Below are 19,672 nucleotides of genomic sequence, written 5' to 3' on the forward strand. Positions count from 1 at the left end.
CACACTAATTGAACACATGCAGGGAGATCAGCCCGCGAGTGGTTTGCTTTATGGTTACACAGCCACTCCTATAGGAAGTACAGTGGGAGGAGGGGGACAGAGACCAAAGGCGGGGGGTGGTTGCAGAGCATTATCACTGCAGACTACAATGTGTTGGGTTCACTGATTCTATTTCACTTTTCATCAAACCACACAGAAAAAACTGCGGTGAAATGAAAAGAAGGATGATCATGCCATGTGTATGCATCACCAATAGCAAAATGGCAGTTGGCTGTCTATGCAGGCAGCCATACTGCTGCTGCATGACTCGTTTGAGTTGACGTAAGCCTTTCTGTTGTGCGCACCCCCAACTCCAGCCCTCCCCCTCTCTGCTTTGCAGCTGTTGGATTATCACACTCCCCGGCAGTGAAAGCCTCGCTGCCACAGGTCAGGTGGGGAGGTGAGGGAGAGAATGACACACTCATATGGTGATGCGTGTCAGAAACAGAGAGAGAGAGAAAGAGAGGGGAGGAAGAGGTGTAGAGATTTGTAATCTGACAGAACTGAGGATATGAAGGAAAACAACGTGTCAGTGTACAATACACATTTATTAATCTGTGATACTGGATCTCTACCTCACTGTTGAGAGGTCTGACATCGTCACAAGAACAAAGCCACTATCTGCACAAACCGTCCAGTCACCTCTGCACCTCTGAGGATTGGAGATGATTTTTAATAGAAAACATAATAGAGCTTAAGTACAAACGGCATCCATTTTTAGCTTCAGGGCTAAATGGCAGCACAGAGGAGGCATGGAGGAGTATTTGGATTTGGGAATGTGGAGCAGGGATGAGAATGTGGGTCAGAGTGACACTGGACAGGCAAGCGTGCCTGTAGATGAGCTCTACAGGACAGAGGAGGAGAATTGCATCATGGCTTACAAAACCTCAGTGATGATGAAAATAAAATGTGGAAAACCACTTTATTAAGATACAATGAAGCCTTAATGGGCTGGCCCAACATGTTTTAGTACTATATACCAACTTTGAACATTAAAGCAGCTACAAGATACTTGGAGTTAAAAGAAATGTTGATTCTGGTCGTCCCTGTGGGCAAAAATAGTAAAGCACCACCTTCTGCCTTAAGATCTTTATCTGACTAGCACGTGCATTTGTTTTGGAAGCAAAAGAAACAGACAAAGTATTAAATTATCTGTACGTATTCATATGCAAGGTAGTATCTATTTCTGGCTATGCAAGATCAATACCTGTAACATGATGGGGGTGAAACAAAGTCAGCTGCGTTTTCGTACCGTACCACTGGACTACAGACGATAAAAATAAATTGAAACAAAAAAAAATGATACACCTATGAAATTAGGCGTTACATATTACAATCAATTATTCATAAAAAGAATCTAAAGCTAAAGTCTTTCCTACAAAATAGTATTTTTTAATTTAACTGCAATTTTTAATCATGCTCTCTAAAAGTCTATACATCCAATACATCTTAAATACATGTTCAATGGTATAATATCTTACCAATAATGAAAAATTAACTAACATTAGGTTGTAGACCTAATTTACATGTTGGGCCACAGACTACAGAAAATGACAGCTTAAGCTAACAGAAACAAGCAGTTAGATATGAGGCGCTAGCAAAGCAACGCAATACATAAAATAAGCATAGTAGAAAACTTCAAATAAGTTGGAACACCATTTTTTACTAAATATCTCTTTAAATGTTGTAGTACAGCTTAAAAAGTCAACACAAATAAACAAGTTTGCCATTTTCTCATATCTCCACAATGCAAATCTTAGGCCAGTTTCCTATCAGAATGGACAGTGACAGTGATTTGGTCTATAACTATTGATAGTGCAGTTTAATGCAAATTCAATCAAAGTCAAACAGACTTTGCAAACTTTTGATTGGTTTATTGGTGGAGAAAACAATCAATCATTCAATGTTGCACAAGCAATAAACATCTGGTTTATAATAGCTGGCTCTAGCCCCAGCCAATGTTAAAGGCACACACCAAATAATCATATACACTGCTAACTGGAGCAAACTCTGTTGGTGGGTGCAAAGCCTTTAAGATGCAGATAGGTGACAAATGACAGGAAATGAACAAAGACGTGCATCAGTGGGCGGCTGGCCTACTGTGAGCCTCCAGAGCAGCTTCAGTGCACCATGACACAGATTCTACAAATCTCTGAAGCTCTACTTTGATTGAGATTTTGATCATTTGTTAAATCAATCAGTGAGCCTAAAATTATTTTCATTTATCATGATTTTCAACAAAATTACTGACCTTTAGTTCAATATCTTAAATATTAAATAATGGGCTATTTCACTTAAAAATCAAAAACTACTGCAGAATTAACTAAAAAACTAACATATGGTAAAACTGGTTAAGCCTCAGTCTGTACCTGGTCTTTTCTGACACATGAATCTTATGAAACAGAAGCTTTGTTGATAATAGGTTACTACATGTCGAGAAGGCACACCTACAGCAGTATATTGTCACGCAGAAGAGGAAGTGGTTGGGCAACATTTTATACGCGGGTTACACTTGATAACGAATCAGACAAGTGTGTCAGTGTGACTCATCATGACGTAGCTTTATGTGGGGAGTGGCAGCAGGCAGGCAAGTTGGAGCATACGGCTTTCTGCTGTTGCATCTGTAGCCTCTTTTACCTCATCACGTTTGTGTTGATCACAGTACCAGTGTATGTTGGGAATATGTGGCACTCAAAGGTGGTAAATGTGTCCTTATAAGGGTTGTGAGGCAAGGCTGAAATCTAACTGATGACTTTATATTTTGCTCCTCCAGGGAATTTGATGAAGTCAAGGCCATAAGTGCAACTGGAATTCACCAGAAAGGCGCATGTTGTGTACAGTTACACCCATATTCCTCCATCATTATTATCGCTGTGTGGGAGGTTGGCCCTGCTGGCCCTCACTGCCACTCTGAAACCTTCTGCTTTGTATTTCTGCACATGTGCACTGCGTGGTTGTGTGTGTCCTCTCGTTTGCAGACAGGACCTCCCACAGCTGAGGGCAGCCTGCTGGCTGCTAAATGACGCACTTCACTCAATAAGCATCCTGTTGCCTCTATCCTTCCTCTGCTGTTTATTATGGGGAGGGGGGTCATTACTGAGCATGGCATTTTCTCCTCTGTATGCTTAAAAACATTAGACGTCAGATCCATTGGAATGTCTACTAATTTTAATATCAACCAGACAAAGACCCAATTTATGATATAATGAGGGGTCGGATGGGGGGGTGGGAATACACTCCCAACAAACAATAACCCTAGCAACTTGCTCATAACTTCATGTAGTAAAGCTGGAACAAAAAACTCAACAAACACCTGATGTTAATGATCTGCAGATAGAAAGACACACCGTACCAGTATATATTTTTTGTCTGTGTGTTTAAAAAAAAAAAACAAAACTGCAAAAAAAGTGAATTTTGCAAACCTGTTATAATACATTTTAAAGTGTAAATTAAATAGCAGCGCGTATGTGAAGCCAGTAACCAAAATGTGATTGAAAACAGGTAAAATTGTAATATTTCTCAGATAGGTCATTCTGATTATCGTTGTCATTAGTGATGACAAAGTAAAGTTATCAAGCAGTAATACTGAAATAAAGCCTATCATTGTGTGCCTAATTTTTTCAGTCGTTGTACCCTCTGCACAGGGACTGCCGATCACGCTTACATTGTGACGTCAAGCTGAGTTTATCCTTACCTCCGTGACATCCATGACTTTAATGGCAGCCAGCTGTCCAGTCTTGACATGACGTCCCTGTGCAAAGACAAAAACAGAGGTGAGCGAAAAAAATAATTGTAATTTTATTTACTGTCAAATGAATGCTGAAATGAACTGGGGAAATGGGTGCAGTGTATCACAGAATGTAGCAGTTCAGGAAATTTCCTCAGCATTTCATCACTTTCCACGTTATCAATTTGTATTTTTTGCATATGTAGGTCTGCAACTCACAATTAATCTGCATGTCTATTAATCTTAATTTTGCTTATAAAAGTAAATTCAGGATATAATTCACATCAACTGATTAACTGAAATTAAATGTTTAATTGTTTCAATCATCAAAAGTACAATCTGTATCCCATGGTTTAATAAACCTAGCTAGCAGATGAGTTGATTATTCCCAAGCTATACAGTCCCAACATTCCCAGACTCCTTTGGTCTCCTAACACCATACTGCCACTCCTTACATAAACAAAGGACAGAAATAGAGGCCTCTACTCCACATCCATTCCTCCCATCCCCTGCCCCGAGACATAAAACATGGGGCATATTTGGGAGCTGGCCCCACTGGGTACGGGTATTCCCCCTCTGACTCTTTAAGACAACACTGCAATGATAAGGCTGCCGTGTCTCTGCTGGTCACTGCAGTAACTGTATCAGGGGACACATACATCAATACCCTGCACAGACCTCGTGCACGGCTGCGGAAGGAAGAGGCATGCAAATGCACAGTCATACCGACTCAGACTCACACATGAACACCCCCACCGCCACCGCCACCATCATCTTAGCCAATGCATTCCATAGTCAATTGAAACTGTATGGATTATGACAATAAAAGCTATGCAGGCTTAGGGGCCCCTTTTCTTTTCACTGGGCAGGAGAGGGGGATGACACAGACACTTTACAATGCCTTTAATCCTCTCCACTTTGATCCCATGGGTCGCCACAACAAAAACAACACTGAAAGTGACATGATGACTGTCAGCTCCCTGGCTACTGCTAGCGCTGATGCAGGCAGCACTACTGGGTTACCTGTCATAGGTGTCACAAGACAAACTCAGTAGTCAGCCTCACCCCTATGCCTTAAGTGCAACTGGACTGTTTGTCAGTTGAATAAATGTAGTGACAGGATTTACTGAACTAGAGTTGCAACAATTGACAATTAGGTACCAACTTTGAAATCTATTGGCAACTGATTACCTCTATTGGTATACAATAATAACGACAATAACTACAAATAATTTTGTTCAGTTACACTAATAAAGCCTTTAAACATTCTATTTTGTCAGCATTTTTATTCTAACGCTGACATAAAGCTAGATAGTAACCTACCTAATGAGGTTATTAAAAATGGCAAAAGTATTTTCAGTTTCAGCAACCAAAAGCTGATGCCTGGTTGCCAAACACGCTGCCACATTAAAAGTTAGGGCTGACCCCTGTATGAGAACATGTGATTTACATATTTCATCTCTTTCAGCCCAAACAATTAACTGATCATTTTGATTATACTGGTAGTAATACTAATCAACTAAGCAAACAAATAACATCTTAGTAAACCTGTCAGCAATGAATCAACCATGTGCACTAGTTTTTGTATCACTATGTCAAAATGAGGATTTCTAATTGCAATTACCATCTCATCTGTAGCTATAAATCACAAATTAGGACTCAACACCACTGACTAATTGCCACCAGTCTCTTTCTTTTCTATGTCAGGAATCAATGTTGATTAATACTCCCTGGCATGCACTCACCACCAGGTGTAAACACCACACCTTCAGAGGTTAAATGAATCATGAATGTGGGCTAAAAGAAGAGAGATGAGGAACCTTGGTATTCAGACACTCTTTCTTCTCTGATTTCTAGCATCTCTCCGCTATTAGTTGTAAATCTAACTCTGAAATTAATCCTTTTTTTTCAGGAAAAGCTTACTTTGATCCAAGGACATATTCACATGGAGGCCATCCAGGTATTTGAGGGATACAGCTCATCAACAGTGCCATTAATCTCCCGTTTTGGCTATTAATAAACAAAAGCTGTTAATTCTTCCAATTCTACAGTTGACAGTGCCTGGACAAAAGTAAAACCTTTGACAGCAACAAATGCCTGTCTACATTAAATGTACTGATGATTTATAGACCCAGGGTTTGGAATAGATACCAGGAGGTGAGGATATGAATGTGCCAACCGTTTTTTTTTTTTTGCTATGATTTCTTTTCTTTGAGCCTGAAGAATTTATGTTTGCATAAACCCAAACGTCTCCCAGTTTCTGGGTGGAGATAGGGTTATCTCGACCACAAAGTTATTGCATTTTGATGCCACAAAACAACCGGGTTACACAACATTAGGACATGAATAATGAAATGAGAGCCTGGATTATACACAAGTTTCTTGACATGCTTTATCCCCCCACATCCATCCATTGTCACTGAAATGAGGAAAACACTGAGCTGCTGATTTTGAGTTGACAATATACCGAACCAGAAATTACAAATGATGTGAATATGTATAAATTCAACAGACAAGTTTTTGGAAAGTTGGTAAAATTGTGTTGCCAAGTCTGCTCAACAGATCCTATAAATCTACTATTAAGTAGCCTTTTCTAGGAAGGACTGGCAAACAATATCCTACTGTGCATCAACAGTCAAGTATTCCGCAACTGTAAATTCAATACTATAAAAAGGTTTTCAAAAAATGTCTAAATGTTGTGACTGCAGATTAGGCCTATGACTAATGATTTGTGTTATTATCCATTTATTTGCAGGACATTTTTCAATTAATCAGTTGTTCTACAAATATCAGAAACTTGACAATAACACTCATCACATCATTTCTAAATAGTTTCTCTTATCGAATCATAACAGTCGGAGACCTTTCTTGTCACATATGACAAAGATAAGCAGATACTCCTCACAGCTAAGAGGCTTAAACTAGGTGATGTCATTTCAGCATGGCAGGGATGATAAATAGCTGTGGCTGTAAATGTAGCTTTGTCACACATTTGATCCTTGTCAAATTGTGATATTGTGATATCTTGTGATATTGATATTGCATTTAGCCATGTCTCCCTTTCGAATATACTTTGATCAGTTGCGCAACCTTATTCAATATAGTAATATTTATATCTAAGAGTTGAAAAACACAGTAGTTCAAAAAAGACAGAGAGGGATGTTTTATAGTTGAAAAATAAACTTGGTGATACATTTTTTAAATTATCCCAAACCTATCTTTGGCATTTACACCCAGCACGCATCTGCTGACATGTACACTAACACCGTAATAGCAACATCAACATTGGATTTTTGAACCTGATATCAGCATTGAAATTAAAAAAAAAATCTGTAGCCAAAATGTATCTGCACTGAAACCATGCTCCTGACCCAAGTTTCAACATGGATCCGGCACTCCTTGGCTTTAGTAGGGAGGGGCTGGTTTCTACAGTGACTACACTATTATTAACTTATTACAGATATTGGTGACCACATGCAGCCCTCTTAGCCATAAATTATGCCCTTCTCAATCATAAGGACATTTAATCATCGAGCCTAACAGCTCATACAGGAAGATTTGCGGCATCCAGTGACTGACTTAAGGAAAGAATAGAGGCATCTGACATATTGACCTGATGATCCTGCAGGGAGCAAAATTCTTTGTCTGTATGTTCTATGGCAAGAACAGTGACTGACCAGATCTGTGACAGTGTGCTATGATGCAATTTAAAGATGTAAATTGTTAATATTAAAACCAATTGGCGTTGAAGAGACATCATTATTATAAATAATGACCCTGGTTTATTCAGATTCAGAAACCTTAGAAATGGAAAGTGATATGCGTTTATGTCTGTGCTAACTTTCCTCATGTAATCTCATCAGAACAAAAACCAAGAAGATACGATAATATTAAAGAGAGCAGTAAATTCTTAGGTTTTTTGAAGAAGGAAGAAGCAAATGTGTACCATTGACTGAACCAATAGTCTAACCCTTTAAACAGGCATGGGTTGATCACAGGAGGGGCTATAGTGTGGCCCTGAAGGGCCCCCTCGAAGCAGCCAGTTACTGCTAGGCGTGGCTGTGGAGGGGTTATCTGAGGCACTGAGCTATCACTCAGCCCTCCCTGGCCTCCATCTCCACTCCTCCCATCACAGCTCCTCTTAACCATGGCCAGATGTGCTGCTGGCCTCTCTCCAGCTCGGCACTAAACCACTGACTGACTTATTGCCTTTAGAGTCAGGGACATTAAGTTAAAATCTACCCTAAAACTAAATGCACTATTCTATGAGAGCTCAATTAACAATGCTGTGAGCAGAAATCTCACTCAACACTAGAAACTCAAAGTGAGGCTCTAAAAGGCTGCTCTATTAAACTAAGTGCTGACATAAGGGATTTGTAGAATTTCAACGTCCCCATTCAATGCACATTATTTCAAGAGCATGTATAAACCAGAAACTGTGCCTCTTAAAACACTGTAGGTGCTTTCATAATAGCCATGTTTTACTTTTACTTTTCAAGGAACTAAAAAGGTTCCTTTCGTTGTTGTCTGCATTTCCCCTGCGGTGTAGCGATGTACATTTTAAGAAACTTGTTAAATTGAGTGGATTCATCAGTAATAACACAAGAAATATGTTGGAAATGGTTTCAACAACTGACATGATATATGTTTTAAGTAAAATCAGTTGGATACATGAAGAGATAAAAAGAACGAAGTTGCTTGAATTGTAAATGAAATAACATAAAATAATGATAATAATTAACATCCTTATCGTGTAATAGACCCGTCAAGATGAATCAAATTAACTAAGGTTATGAAAAGCGACAGCTGTTTTTACATGCAATTTTTCTGCACGACGTTGCAACAACAACAACAAAGACCTGGAAGTTGTTGATTGCCCATTTGTTGGATGCTTTCTTCAGCAACACCATGGTGATGTGTTGAAGCACTATGAAAAACTGGTTTGCGGCTGTAGATTTTTAAAAATCCATGGCTGAAATTTTATTTTGTGAGTACTGAATTTATTAGAAGTGTTTTGCAATGCAAACCCCATTCCAAAGATGCTGTGCTTTTGGAAATCACTAACCAGCAAGCGGGGATTCATTTGGAGGTGAGTAACGTCCGGTAACCTAATACAGATCCTGGTCCCTGCTATGGAAACGTTCATCCAAAGTTTCCTAACCCCAGAGGAAAGTTCTTGCAGCAGAAATGCTGCTCATGTCCACAGTGCTATTCTAACTAGAGATGGGCCAAAATCTTGATACCTCAATATTTTGTATTGTTTCCTCTTCTGAAATAATCATCAATTTTAATGATCCTACCTTTAAACATTATTCTGGTAGTTCGGCCCGTTTACGGCCACTCTGTTGGACAGGACTGCATAAACTTTATACGTTGTTTCATTTCAGTTCAGGTCAACTTCTTTGAAACTGACACCACAATGCAGTAAATAAACAAATAATTCCTGCACACTGCCTTTTTAATGGTATTTTGTATTTATTCAATTACAGAGATTGCTGCATCACTGTTATCATGGGCAATGTATCGTAAATCATATCATATAATGAGTTACTATTTGATTCCCAGCTCTTTTACTAATTAAATTTGTATTCATGTTTTAGCGTGGATTTTCACTTAACAGAAGTGAGCAGTAATGCCCTGCAGTAATGTTAGTGGCCTGCCCGCAGAGATGGTGTGGATAAGGGGGGAAGGACTGTTTCCCATACAGTTTTCCACGTAGCTAGTATCTGCATTCACATTGATCAGAACACAAAGAACCTTTCCCTCCTTGCATCTTGCACATTACTGTAAGATCAATCACACTCAGCAACCATTAAAAAATTCTGTCGGCTATCTGACCAGGACAACCTTTTTGTTATCCAACAAGACTCTGGGCTCACGCCGCCAGTGATTGGACACCACAGTGCTCAAACTGAGCGACACGCTTTCTAACTAGCCATGTAGGTGCAAAACAAACTCTGTGTCATGTTATTAGCTCACACAGTGTGGGAGGGACAGAACTGCTGGCTGCCATGGTTTGGTTCTTTGAAAGGTCACTGGTGAGAGTGTGTGTGTGTGTGTGTGTGTGTGTGTGTGTGTGTGTTATGGGTTGTTAGCTACCAGTGAAGCTGTAGTAATAAGGGCTGGATGAGGGTCAAGCAAGATCTGAGGTGACATTTGATCTGGGAGAATGTGTGGGTGGGTGGACAGACAGTAATAAACAGCTAGTCATGACCTCCATCTACCTTGGGAAGCAGATGCAGCCATTATGAACCTACACCTCTCTCTACACACATCAGAAAGAAATGATCAATCAGCAGTGAGCAGCAGCACATGACATCCAGGGCTGTGCCTTGCCCCATGCCTCTCCGGGCTGAACCACTTTATACTGCTGCTGCATACCAGCACACTGACCCAGTTCTCACACACGCACACACATACAACCTCAGCATCGTTGCCTTTGCTCCGGCACTCCCCAGAGAAGTAAGGATGGAAGTGGCAAAGACAAAGGCAGCGACGGAGATGAGGCTGGACGGAGAATAAGAGACAGAGAGTGAATGGAGAGATGAGGGGAGAAGCTGGGAAGCGGGAAGGACGACAACGCAGTGACAATGCACGCAGACAGCTGAATCTCAAACAGGAGGCCAGCTGATGTGACTGTAGGCCTATTGATCACAGTGCAGTAGCTGGCTGCTCTAAGTGATCAGAGATGCATGATGGAGTCTTTCCTACACAGGAATTCATTTTCAACAACATAAAATTGTATTTTGTGTTTGCATAAAAAACATTTTCATAGGTAAGTTGTCCTGAGCAAAAGAACAGGCAGATCTATATAATATTAATATGTTTTGTTATGTTCATAACAATATTAAAAGTAACGAACATTTTACAGAGTATAACATCATTGATATGATGTCATTGATTCTAACATTAGTTTTGAAATGTGTGAAAACACATTTTACCCCAGACTAACATCTGCTAATGTTAGATGCCGGACAACCAAAGCCATATTCACATGCTGTCCAGCTTTGGCTAGGACTGGCTAACAGCTGCATGTCGCATTAACACAAATGAACATATCATTTGCTTAACATAAGCTAGACAACAGGTCTTGATCTCACTGAGTCTGTGCAATAAGTTGGTCATTTTATTGATTTATTTTTTATGTATCTGTAAGCACTCACTGAACACATAGTGTTAATATACATGGTTACTTTCTTAACACAAAAAAAACGTAATAAAGTGGCATGTCATTTTTTTGTGCATTTCTGAATTAGCGCAAATTTCTCCACTTTGCCTCTATGCAAGCACCATTTGCAACTTGGTTAGAAGTGGCTATATTAATGAAAGTTTACCTGACGCAAATGACGAATACACATTAACGCCATGTGGTGGTATGAAGAGTTACTACTTCTAACGCAGACATAGAACATACAAGCCATTTAGCGTTGGCTGCAGATTTTGCAGCGTGCTTAAGTGCAGCTTTTTGGCCAGGACACAGGGGACGATAGGTGACGCAAAAGCCTTCATCGCCACAGGTTCTTTGATGTCGATTAGGTGTGGCTGCACCCTTAAAGAGAAGGAGAATTTCCTCCTGAAAAAAAAAACCCTGTCCCTTGATTTGGACTGAAGTGTTTCCCCGTTACATGGGGGGATCTACTGGTCCCTGCGCATTAGCACATTAAAACAAGACATTTCTTCAGGAAAAGTGATCTTGAGGAGGGAAGAGCTGTCAAGTAGAGGCACTGAAGAAAGACAGGCAAGAGACTGTCTCGCCTGCCAGCGCCTTTGTGTCTCATCTCAACGCCGCTCGGGTAATGAGGTGGCTCAATGAGCTACACGCAGACAGCGGCGTGAACGCACACACAAACACACACGGACCGACAGACACAGAGAGTTTTGTTCAGGCAGCGTGGCCAGTCAGGGGACGTTGTGGGTCTTGTGACACCCATTAGGGAGAGGGTCACTGTGAGGGACAAAAGAGATGCACACTGCGTTGGCCAGGGAGGCTGCAGAGTGGAAGAGTGTGTGCTTGCGTGTGATATTTGCCGCTTTAACTTGAGCTTGAAATGTTTCACACATGCCTTTCAGCTATTTAGAAAGAGCACAAAACGAACGCAGTTGCTCGCCTGCGTGCTAACACAGTGTGTGGATAATAGAAACAGAGAGCGACTGTGGGACAATATGGGACCCTGGCCCCTGCTGCTGCTTGGGTGACACATTCAACACCCCCCGATTCTGACCTAAAAGCTACATAGCCAATCAGCAACCAGGCTCCCAGGACCTTTACCAATGGGCACTACACACGGGTCATTCATTTGGAAAGAAGGCAAGTCCTTAAGGTCCAGCAATGTCACCTAATCCAATGGACCAAGTCATTAGACAATATGTTCATAACACTTAATTTGACTAGCAAAATAGTCTAAAGCCTATATTCCTACACATTAAATAGTAATTACAAGAATTCTGCTAGCAATTATTATAATTGTTTTTTTACAAAGTACAATCTGCATTGGGTTAGATCTGGAGACTAAATACTGTATTAGTTCGATCAGTGCATATTAAATATTTTCAATACTATGTCTATACCAAAAATTTGCATTTAGTTTCATGAAGAAACAAAACCAGTGATGTGCCATTCACACAGTTCCAGCCCACTGCCTTTAACAAAAAAAATTTAAAAAAATAAAAAACACGAAGAAGGTGAGAAATGTTTCAGTTCAGCAGGGCTGCTCCCACACGGTCTGATGCTTCCTCTTCATTTACAACAAAAATACAGAAACCTCAAGTCTGTTGAAATGTGTAGGCAAATAGAGTAAGGCTTGAGAGATCCATTTCCAGTTACGATTTTGGCCTCCAACGATTGTGTAAACAACATGACTGAGATAAAACGATTATTTGTGACGTATCCCACAAGACAATGATGCTTTTGTTGAGCTACAGTACACCCCTATCTGAGTGGGAAATCAGCAAAAGCCACCAGCCAAATGCTATTACATTATGAAATTGGTTGACACAAAACAATGATTTACTATTCAGTGGCTGGCAGATGTTCACCCATCAATTTTATTTATTCTTTTTTAGAAAAGCCCAAACTCACTCAATTTTTCACTCTTTTCTTTCATTTATTAGACCAAGCAACTACATGATCAATTGAGAATATAAGTGACAGAACAACCAAAAATGAAAACTATTGTTGCTGCCCTGGACAAGTTTTCTTGCAAGAATTACTGGTATAGGACAATAATTTTCTTATTTGTTTTCCCAGTTGAATTATATCAAAGTTCAATGTAACCGATGATTAAAACATTTTTTTTTTCAATAAATAGGTGTTTCCATAGTCAATAAGTAATTGTGTTAAATATTATCATCAATATTGATTAAAATAGTTGGGATTATTATCTGTAAACCAATGTGTTACCAAGTGAAATATCTGATTTACTGTTGAAAATGTCAACTTTCAAATTAAAGTTTATCATCCAAGAGTAAAATATCTGCCACATTTCAGGAATCCCTGCCAAAATTCTTTGCTTTGTGAGCATTAAAAATAAACAGTAGACAAATTAGCAAAAAGACTGGTGATTTTTCTGCACTTCATATATTGATACTGACTGACCAATTCTGGTTCATTAACAGTGACAGCTTAATAACTCCACCCCGCTCTGTTACAGGACTGAGGCTGGATAACCTTCAGGCGGTGGCACGGGGGTCGATGAGGATTAAACTGTAGTCAGACATCACCTCCCACCCCCTCGACAGTGAGCTGATACATGGCATCGCCGAATTGAAGTGCAACCTGGAGCACCATTCACTTGTTTAAAAAATGCATAAAGATTTCAGCACAAGCCTATTTTATAAAACCCACAATCCTCAGTTTCTTAATTTCTGAACAAACATTCAAAGCACTTTGCTGCTTTGATCACTGGTAACCACTGCCCTGAAGTAAGCACCAGTCTCGCCCAGCACCATATGGCACCGGTGGGCATTTAACAGATTGTACGATAGGTTCTGCTCCCTTCTCGGCAGCAGCCTCCACCCCTTGAGCCCGTCAGGCAGCGCTGCTAGCCCCCCTGAGGACAGAGCTTCTTGTCCTGAGGGCAGGGGCGAGGCTGCCCCTGTAGTTGAGGGACAAAACAAAGGAAGGAGATGGAGGACAAGGCTGCTGAACTGCCAAAAGATACTGTAAAGTTCTCTCGTATTAGCTTGCTGATGGATATTTGTGTTATTACTGTAAGTGCAGTGCATGTCCACATAAAATATGAATCATCTTTCCATTTGGTGCTCGCGCTTTGTTGAGTATTTGGCCACATGACCCTGCCTGTGATTGTGCCAAGTACAGCCTACAGTCTAATCATCATAGATCCTAACCATTGAACAAACACACATGCATGCTCAATGTAACACAAGGACATGAGACAGTATGAAAATTCTGGTGGGCACAGCCATGGCACACCCTATGGATGCAAAGCAGGCGGGGAGGCAGGTCAGCAGGGCCCCTGGTGCCTCAGGCCTGACTATATATGGCAATTCTGTAGAGCAGAGGGGATCTTCCCTGCATACCACAAACAATTTCAGGAATTATGTCTTTTTTTAAGTTATCATTACTCTCCTTTTTTTCCATTCCTATATCCACAGTGCACCTGAGAAAGTGCAGAGAGCCAGCTGGTTCCGTGCCAACTGATAAAGAGTGCAGAGAAACTCGGAGAGAATCACTTTGTGCAGTCCAAGAGCAGTCCTTTCAAAGAGTGTGGCTATAAATGCATCAATCAATGATCTCCTGCTGAAAAATAAAGTCTTTTTGATACATTCCTTTTTCTGTGGATGCATACAGAATCAAAGATATTTCCATTTGGCAAGTAAATCTCTGGCCATCTGCCACACTGACGGATAAATGTCTGCACCAAAACAGTCATGTAATTAAAAACTATGCTGAGAGTCTCAGACGCATTTTGCTGTCATTTAGAGGCGCTTCTGTTTTTCTATTTTTACCATTGCCAAGGAGGTTATGTTTTCAGCCTCGTCTGTTTTTTGGTTGGTTGGTGTGTCAGCAGGATTACACAAAACACCACTGAAGGGATTTCAACGAAACTTGGGTCTTGGCCCAGAAGAGACCCCATTAACTTTTGGTGAGGAAATTTCTTCACATCTTGTAAAACTGTGAGCATCAATTTAATGCTGATGTTGAATCAAAGCTGAAATCAAACTGGAACTATGTGATTGGAATTAGACTGATCTGGGCAATATCCATCTCTCGTAATGCGTCCACTGAAAAGTTATTTACAATAAACATGGAGGCCACTTTATCAACATGAATCATCTGCTGGATTATTGCACCATTCTTGTGAGCCACTTTAAACACAACTGAGGAATATGGCTACAGACGCCATGTGAGAAATTAAGTTTGGTTCTTATTTCAGCAATGCAGCAGCATTTCACTGGCAAAAAATACATAAATGTAAATGACCTGGTTAAAATTCTGGTATTGCAATAAATCGATTCTTTTGATGGCCTAGTTTTCAGAACAAGCATACGATAACAATACCTTTCAAACTGATCACTCACTTCTATATTTATAAGACTGTACTCCAGCAGTGCATTCAATCTGTAAATAGTTCCAAGCATCCATTCTGTATAGCTGGCTGCCAAAAGCAAAATAAAGTGATTTAAAAAAGGGATTTTTTTTTCTTAACCCATAACGTCATTTTCATCATGGCCGTCAGTCAGAATCTGCTGTGCTGCGTTTTCAGAAGTTGACTGTAATCTGGCACCTCTCCAGGGGCAACGGCTGCCCTCTTGGCAGAGAGTCCAGCTGGAGAGCCAGCAGCACAGCACGGCACACAAGAACCTTGACACGGCTTTTTGGGTCTTAGAGATCAGCTCGGTTCTTTAATTTTCTGCGGAAAGCTGCAAGTAGTGCAACACAGCAGAGATGCAGAAACAGATTTAGGTGGAATCTGATCCTAGGCCAGCAGTGATAGGTCTTAATCAGGTCTATAGCTTCATGTTTTTTGACGTATATTGATACTATATGTGAAATTGGAGCACATTTGTTTTTCTACCAACTCTATCCAACAAAATTATCCAAAGTCCCGCTGTTGAAGAATAAGTTTTGATAAAATATGGTCGACAATAATCAAAATTGTGATTTAAATCAGGAACTCTCTGATTAAAGGATAACTGAAGAAGATTACAGATCTGACCATACAGTTTAAACTGCAGCTATGAAACAAAAAAGCTTGCAAAACAGCTTTTCTAAATAGTATCATAGAGGTTTCTATGAAAAAGCAATAACCCTTAATATCACCTCACATTAACTGATTAATACATTATAATTGGCTTATTGGAAGAGTCAGAAGGGGAAGAAATAAATGAAAACATATACACTGTTGTGAAAACTAACTTTAAACTCAATATTTATCAAGATTAGCCACTCTACTCTCTACAGTCCACCTTAAATGACAAAAAAGTCAAAGGCAAATGCCTCAAAGGAATCAAAAGTCACCACAAATCAAAGAGTAAAGAACGTTGGTCACATTGTGTTTTCTAAAAGGGCCTTGCAGTCTGTGACCAAGTGCTTGACAAAGCAGAAAAAAAGCCCTCAGAGGGAAAAGAAACTCCACCCCGTTTTCAGTTGGGGGGCTGCTGTGATTATTCAGTCGGTTGGTGTTTTGAAACCCTGCGGACAAACTCCTCCTTTCTATGGATCCGACTGACTGACGGACTGAGAGAGACCCAAAGAACGAGGAGACAAACTCAGCTTTGTGAGAGTGGTGGGGCAGGTTCTGTCTGGAACTGGACAGCTGCTCTTCTACCAGTTGCAGCCGCCCCCCCTCTCTCCCTCCACCACCACCACCACCACCACCACCACACTCCCACTGCACATGCTCACAGGCCACATGCTCATTCAACTGGTTAACATGACAGTCAATGCACCGATCGAAAAAGAGGCTACTGCAGCGTTGGGCTCCACTTTGGTATAGACAGTCTGGCTTATCTCATGCGGGCTGTTTACGGCCGTGTCTTTGTGTCAACTGCAGGCTAATCTGACAGGCCCTCTCTTGTACGAGCTCCATTCCCACACAGCGGCACTCGCAAATAGAATTAGCATTGGACAGTGAATGGAGCGAGAGATTAAACTGGACAAAAAAAGCGGAGAAGCAGTAATTCTCTGTCCCATGCGCCCGGCTCAGAACCATCTGGTGGGAAGATAGCACGCAAGCCTCACACTTTCCTAATGACAATCATACGCTCCTTCTCTCCACGAGGGCTCGTTTCAGGTGGGGCGATCATATGAGCGCATGCACACAGATGGGTTCGCTCTGGGAATTGAGGCACATGCAGGGGGTGGAGGGGGGTAACCTGGAAGTTCACTGCACTAGGGGATTGAATGCAGGTCACTGGAGCACTGTAGGCTGTCAGAATTAAATGCACAGCTTAGCTCGCTGCTTAGTGCACAAGCAAATGGATGTATCATTTCTTTTTTTTGGCTAGCCTATGAACAGTCTGCGCCTTGGGAAACTAGATGTCTGCTCAACGTATAGGTATGTGGTTAAATGTCATGAAGGAGGAGTGTGGCAGCAGGCAACAAAATGGAGCCTCCACTGACTCGCTAGCTGCAGCAATAACAACACAAGGAGGCCCATTACAACATTAATAGGCTGGGAAAGGATGTCTCTCTCTAATCCAAGGCCATTCCCTTTAAACAGACTGACCACATCTTCCACTTCTGCATTCGCCGTCTCTCTCTCTCTATCTTTGGCGATGCCTTTCGACGGCCGCAATGTTCATTTTCTACAGAGAAATGTGACACAGAGAGCAGATGGCCCAGAGATGTTGGATTCCCATCCGCTGAGCTGAAAAAGAGTCCTGATTTGAGCAGGGCATGAGATCAGGTTTTGTCAAAGAAAGAAAAGAAGAATGAGCTGCAGACAGAGAGACACGAGGCCAGCAGGATTATGACAGACACCGTTTCTCCATCCTCGCCTCCTTACCTACTTTTCAGTAAGGCAGGTGATGTAAGATCGGTGATGCATCAGACTGTAGACGGTCTGATTCACTCTTTACACTAACCTCCCTGCTGAATAACACCCTGATCAGACTGAGACCAAAACAAGCTACTATTTCCAGGAACACCATTACAATCTCCCTCATTTACTTTTGCTTGTGATGTGGCCTGATGGCAGCATTTTTAAAAAGACGGGTCTTTTCGCTGTCATTTCCATTGTTCCCAGGCTTGATGAGGGGAGCAAAAACACACTGAGCACTGTGAAAACAGGACAGGCCATGCACTGCGCCTCCAACCAACCTTGTATACTTGTCCATAGGTGCCATTTCCAACCACCTCCACCAATTCAAATATCCCAGCTGGATCCTGTAAAGAAAAAAGACAGAAGGGCGATTGAGGGTAAATAAACAGCAGTGTTCATATTTTCTTGCTTTTACACACAACATTGTCCAGTGTGAGCCAGCTGTTGCGCCCTGGTCTACCCTACATGCCAAATGCATCTCGAACAAAGGAAAACCAGACACTGGCAACACCTCGCTATGGCTCAGCGGTCATTTTCAATACTTCGGCTCTAACAAGAAGGGACACTGGAGAGCGGGGTAAATCTCGCCAACGCTAGTCCGACCGAGGGACCTTGCGTTGGGTCGAGCAATGTGAAATAAAAGACAGCAACGAGCAAAAAAAAAAAAAACACAAGCTCGGTTCGGCAGCACTCACCCGCAATGAAGCCAAGTCTATGTCTACTAGACTTTTAGCCGGAGAGTCGTTCGCCATCTTTCAAGTAAAAAGCCGAGCTTTCCTTTGCGTGAACAAAAAACAACTGCCGCTGTATCATTGGAGGGGACTTCGGCGTGCAAACGAGACAGAGGCCGTCGCGTATTCCGCTCTGTGGACTCTGCTTCTTAGCAGCGAATGCTGGGAGCTCCCTACTCCATGTTGAGGTGGCAGCAGCGGGCTCCCTGTCCGCTCTCTCCCAGCTCGTGCCACTGGCGTGAAGCGCGAGCGAAGACGTCAACTTCCGCCGAGGCGTTTCAGCGTAAAAGCCTCGCCGATGGCCCTGTATGGTTTTTCGAAACACTGAGATGCATAGTATCCCTAAACAAACAACTATTTATTTGGTTTGGGGTTTTTTTTGTGTGTTTATTTGTTTGTTTTTTATAAGCAATGTAATGTCTCATGAAAGTGTGCTTTCATTAATCAGTAGTGGAAGAAGTACTCAGACCTTTAACTTAAGTTGAGATAGAAGAAGAAGAACACGAAGACGAAGATGATGATGATGAAGAAGAAGAAGAAGAAGAAGAATCTTTATTTATAACAAACACACAATTTACAACTGCCGGCCTGATAATACTGCAGGACAAACATATCTATTATCAACTAAAGGTTCCGAAAAATTACACTTAATAAAAGTGCATTATTATTCAACAAACTATCATTAAAGGAACAAAAGTAAAAGTACTCAGTTTGCAGAAGAGCCAACTGGCTGAGTGTTTTGTACGTTACATTTCTGAATTACAATCGATGGTGTATGAACCTGTAAGCATTACTTACTGGTATATTTACATTCTTTATTGTACTTCGCGAAGCCAACCTGAATCCGTCAATCATTTAGGAATTACAGCTCTCGGATAAATGTATTGGAGTATAAAGTAGCTATATTTATATTCCGGCACCTCAAAATTCTAAGAATAAAATGTTAGAAAAAATATCAAATGTAAGTCTACAAATACTTATGTGAAGGTGGTTGGTCTTTGACAGTTCGCAGTTATAGCCTATTCTCATGGATACAAGCACAATGACTGCACATGTCTGGGATCAGTCTCCTTAAATGTGTGTCAGCTGGTTTTCTATAAAACAAAAGGAATTGCAGTTGTTGTTTTTCCTTCCGAGTACGTTTTATGTTGAAAGTAAACCCCCTCGGT

General features: G+C 41.1%; 1 protein-coding gene across 23 annotated transcripts in view; it reads right to left on the reverse strand.

The window, feature by feature from the left end:
• Positions 1–18,763, reverse strand: part of LOC119015030 (mitogen-activated protein kinase kinase kinase kinase 4-like) — a 40,554-nt gene extending 21,791 nt beyond the window's left edge. For 5 of the 23 annotated variants that reach the window (XM_037090577.1, XM_037090581.1, XM_037090569.1 and 2 more), the window contains exons 1-3: positions 18,468–18,762; positions 18,051–18,116; positions 3,734–3,790 (exon numbers count right to left, since the gene is read on the reverse strand). In XM_037090577.1, coding sequence (XP_036946472.1) covers positions 3,734–3,790; positions 18,051–18,116; positions 18,468–18,524 — 180 coding nt within the window. In that variant the 5' untranslated portion in view covers positions 18,525–18,762. Of the gene's footprint in view, positions 1–3,733; positions 3,791–18,050; positions 18,117–18,467 lie in introns of all 23 variants that reach the window. The other 18 variants (XM_037090575.1, XM_037090580.1, XM_037090564.1 and 15 more) reach the window with 6 other exon arrangements.
• Between the last annotated feature and the right edge of the window lie 909 nt (positions 18,764–19,672).

This window comes from Acanthopagrus latus, chromosome 24, assembly GCF_904848185.1.
Source record: "Acanthopagrus latus isolate v.2019 chromosome 24, fAcaLat1.1, whole genome shotgun sequence".
NCBI lineage: Eukaryota > Metazoa > Chordata > Actinopteri > Spariformes > Sparidae > Acanthopagrus > Acanthopagrus latus.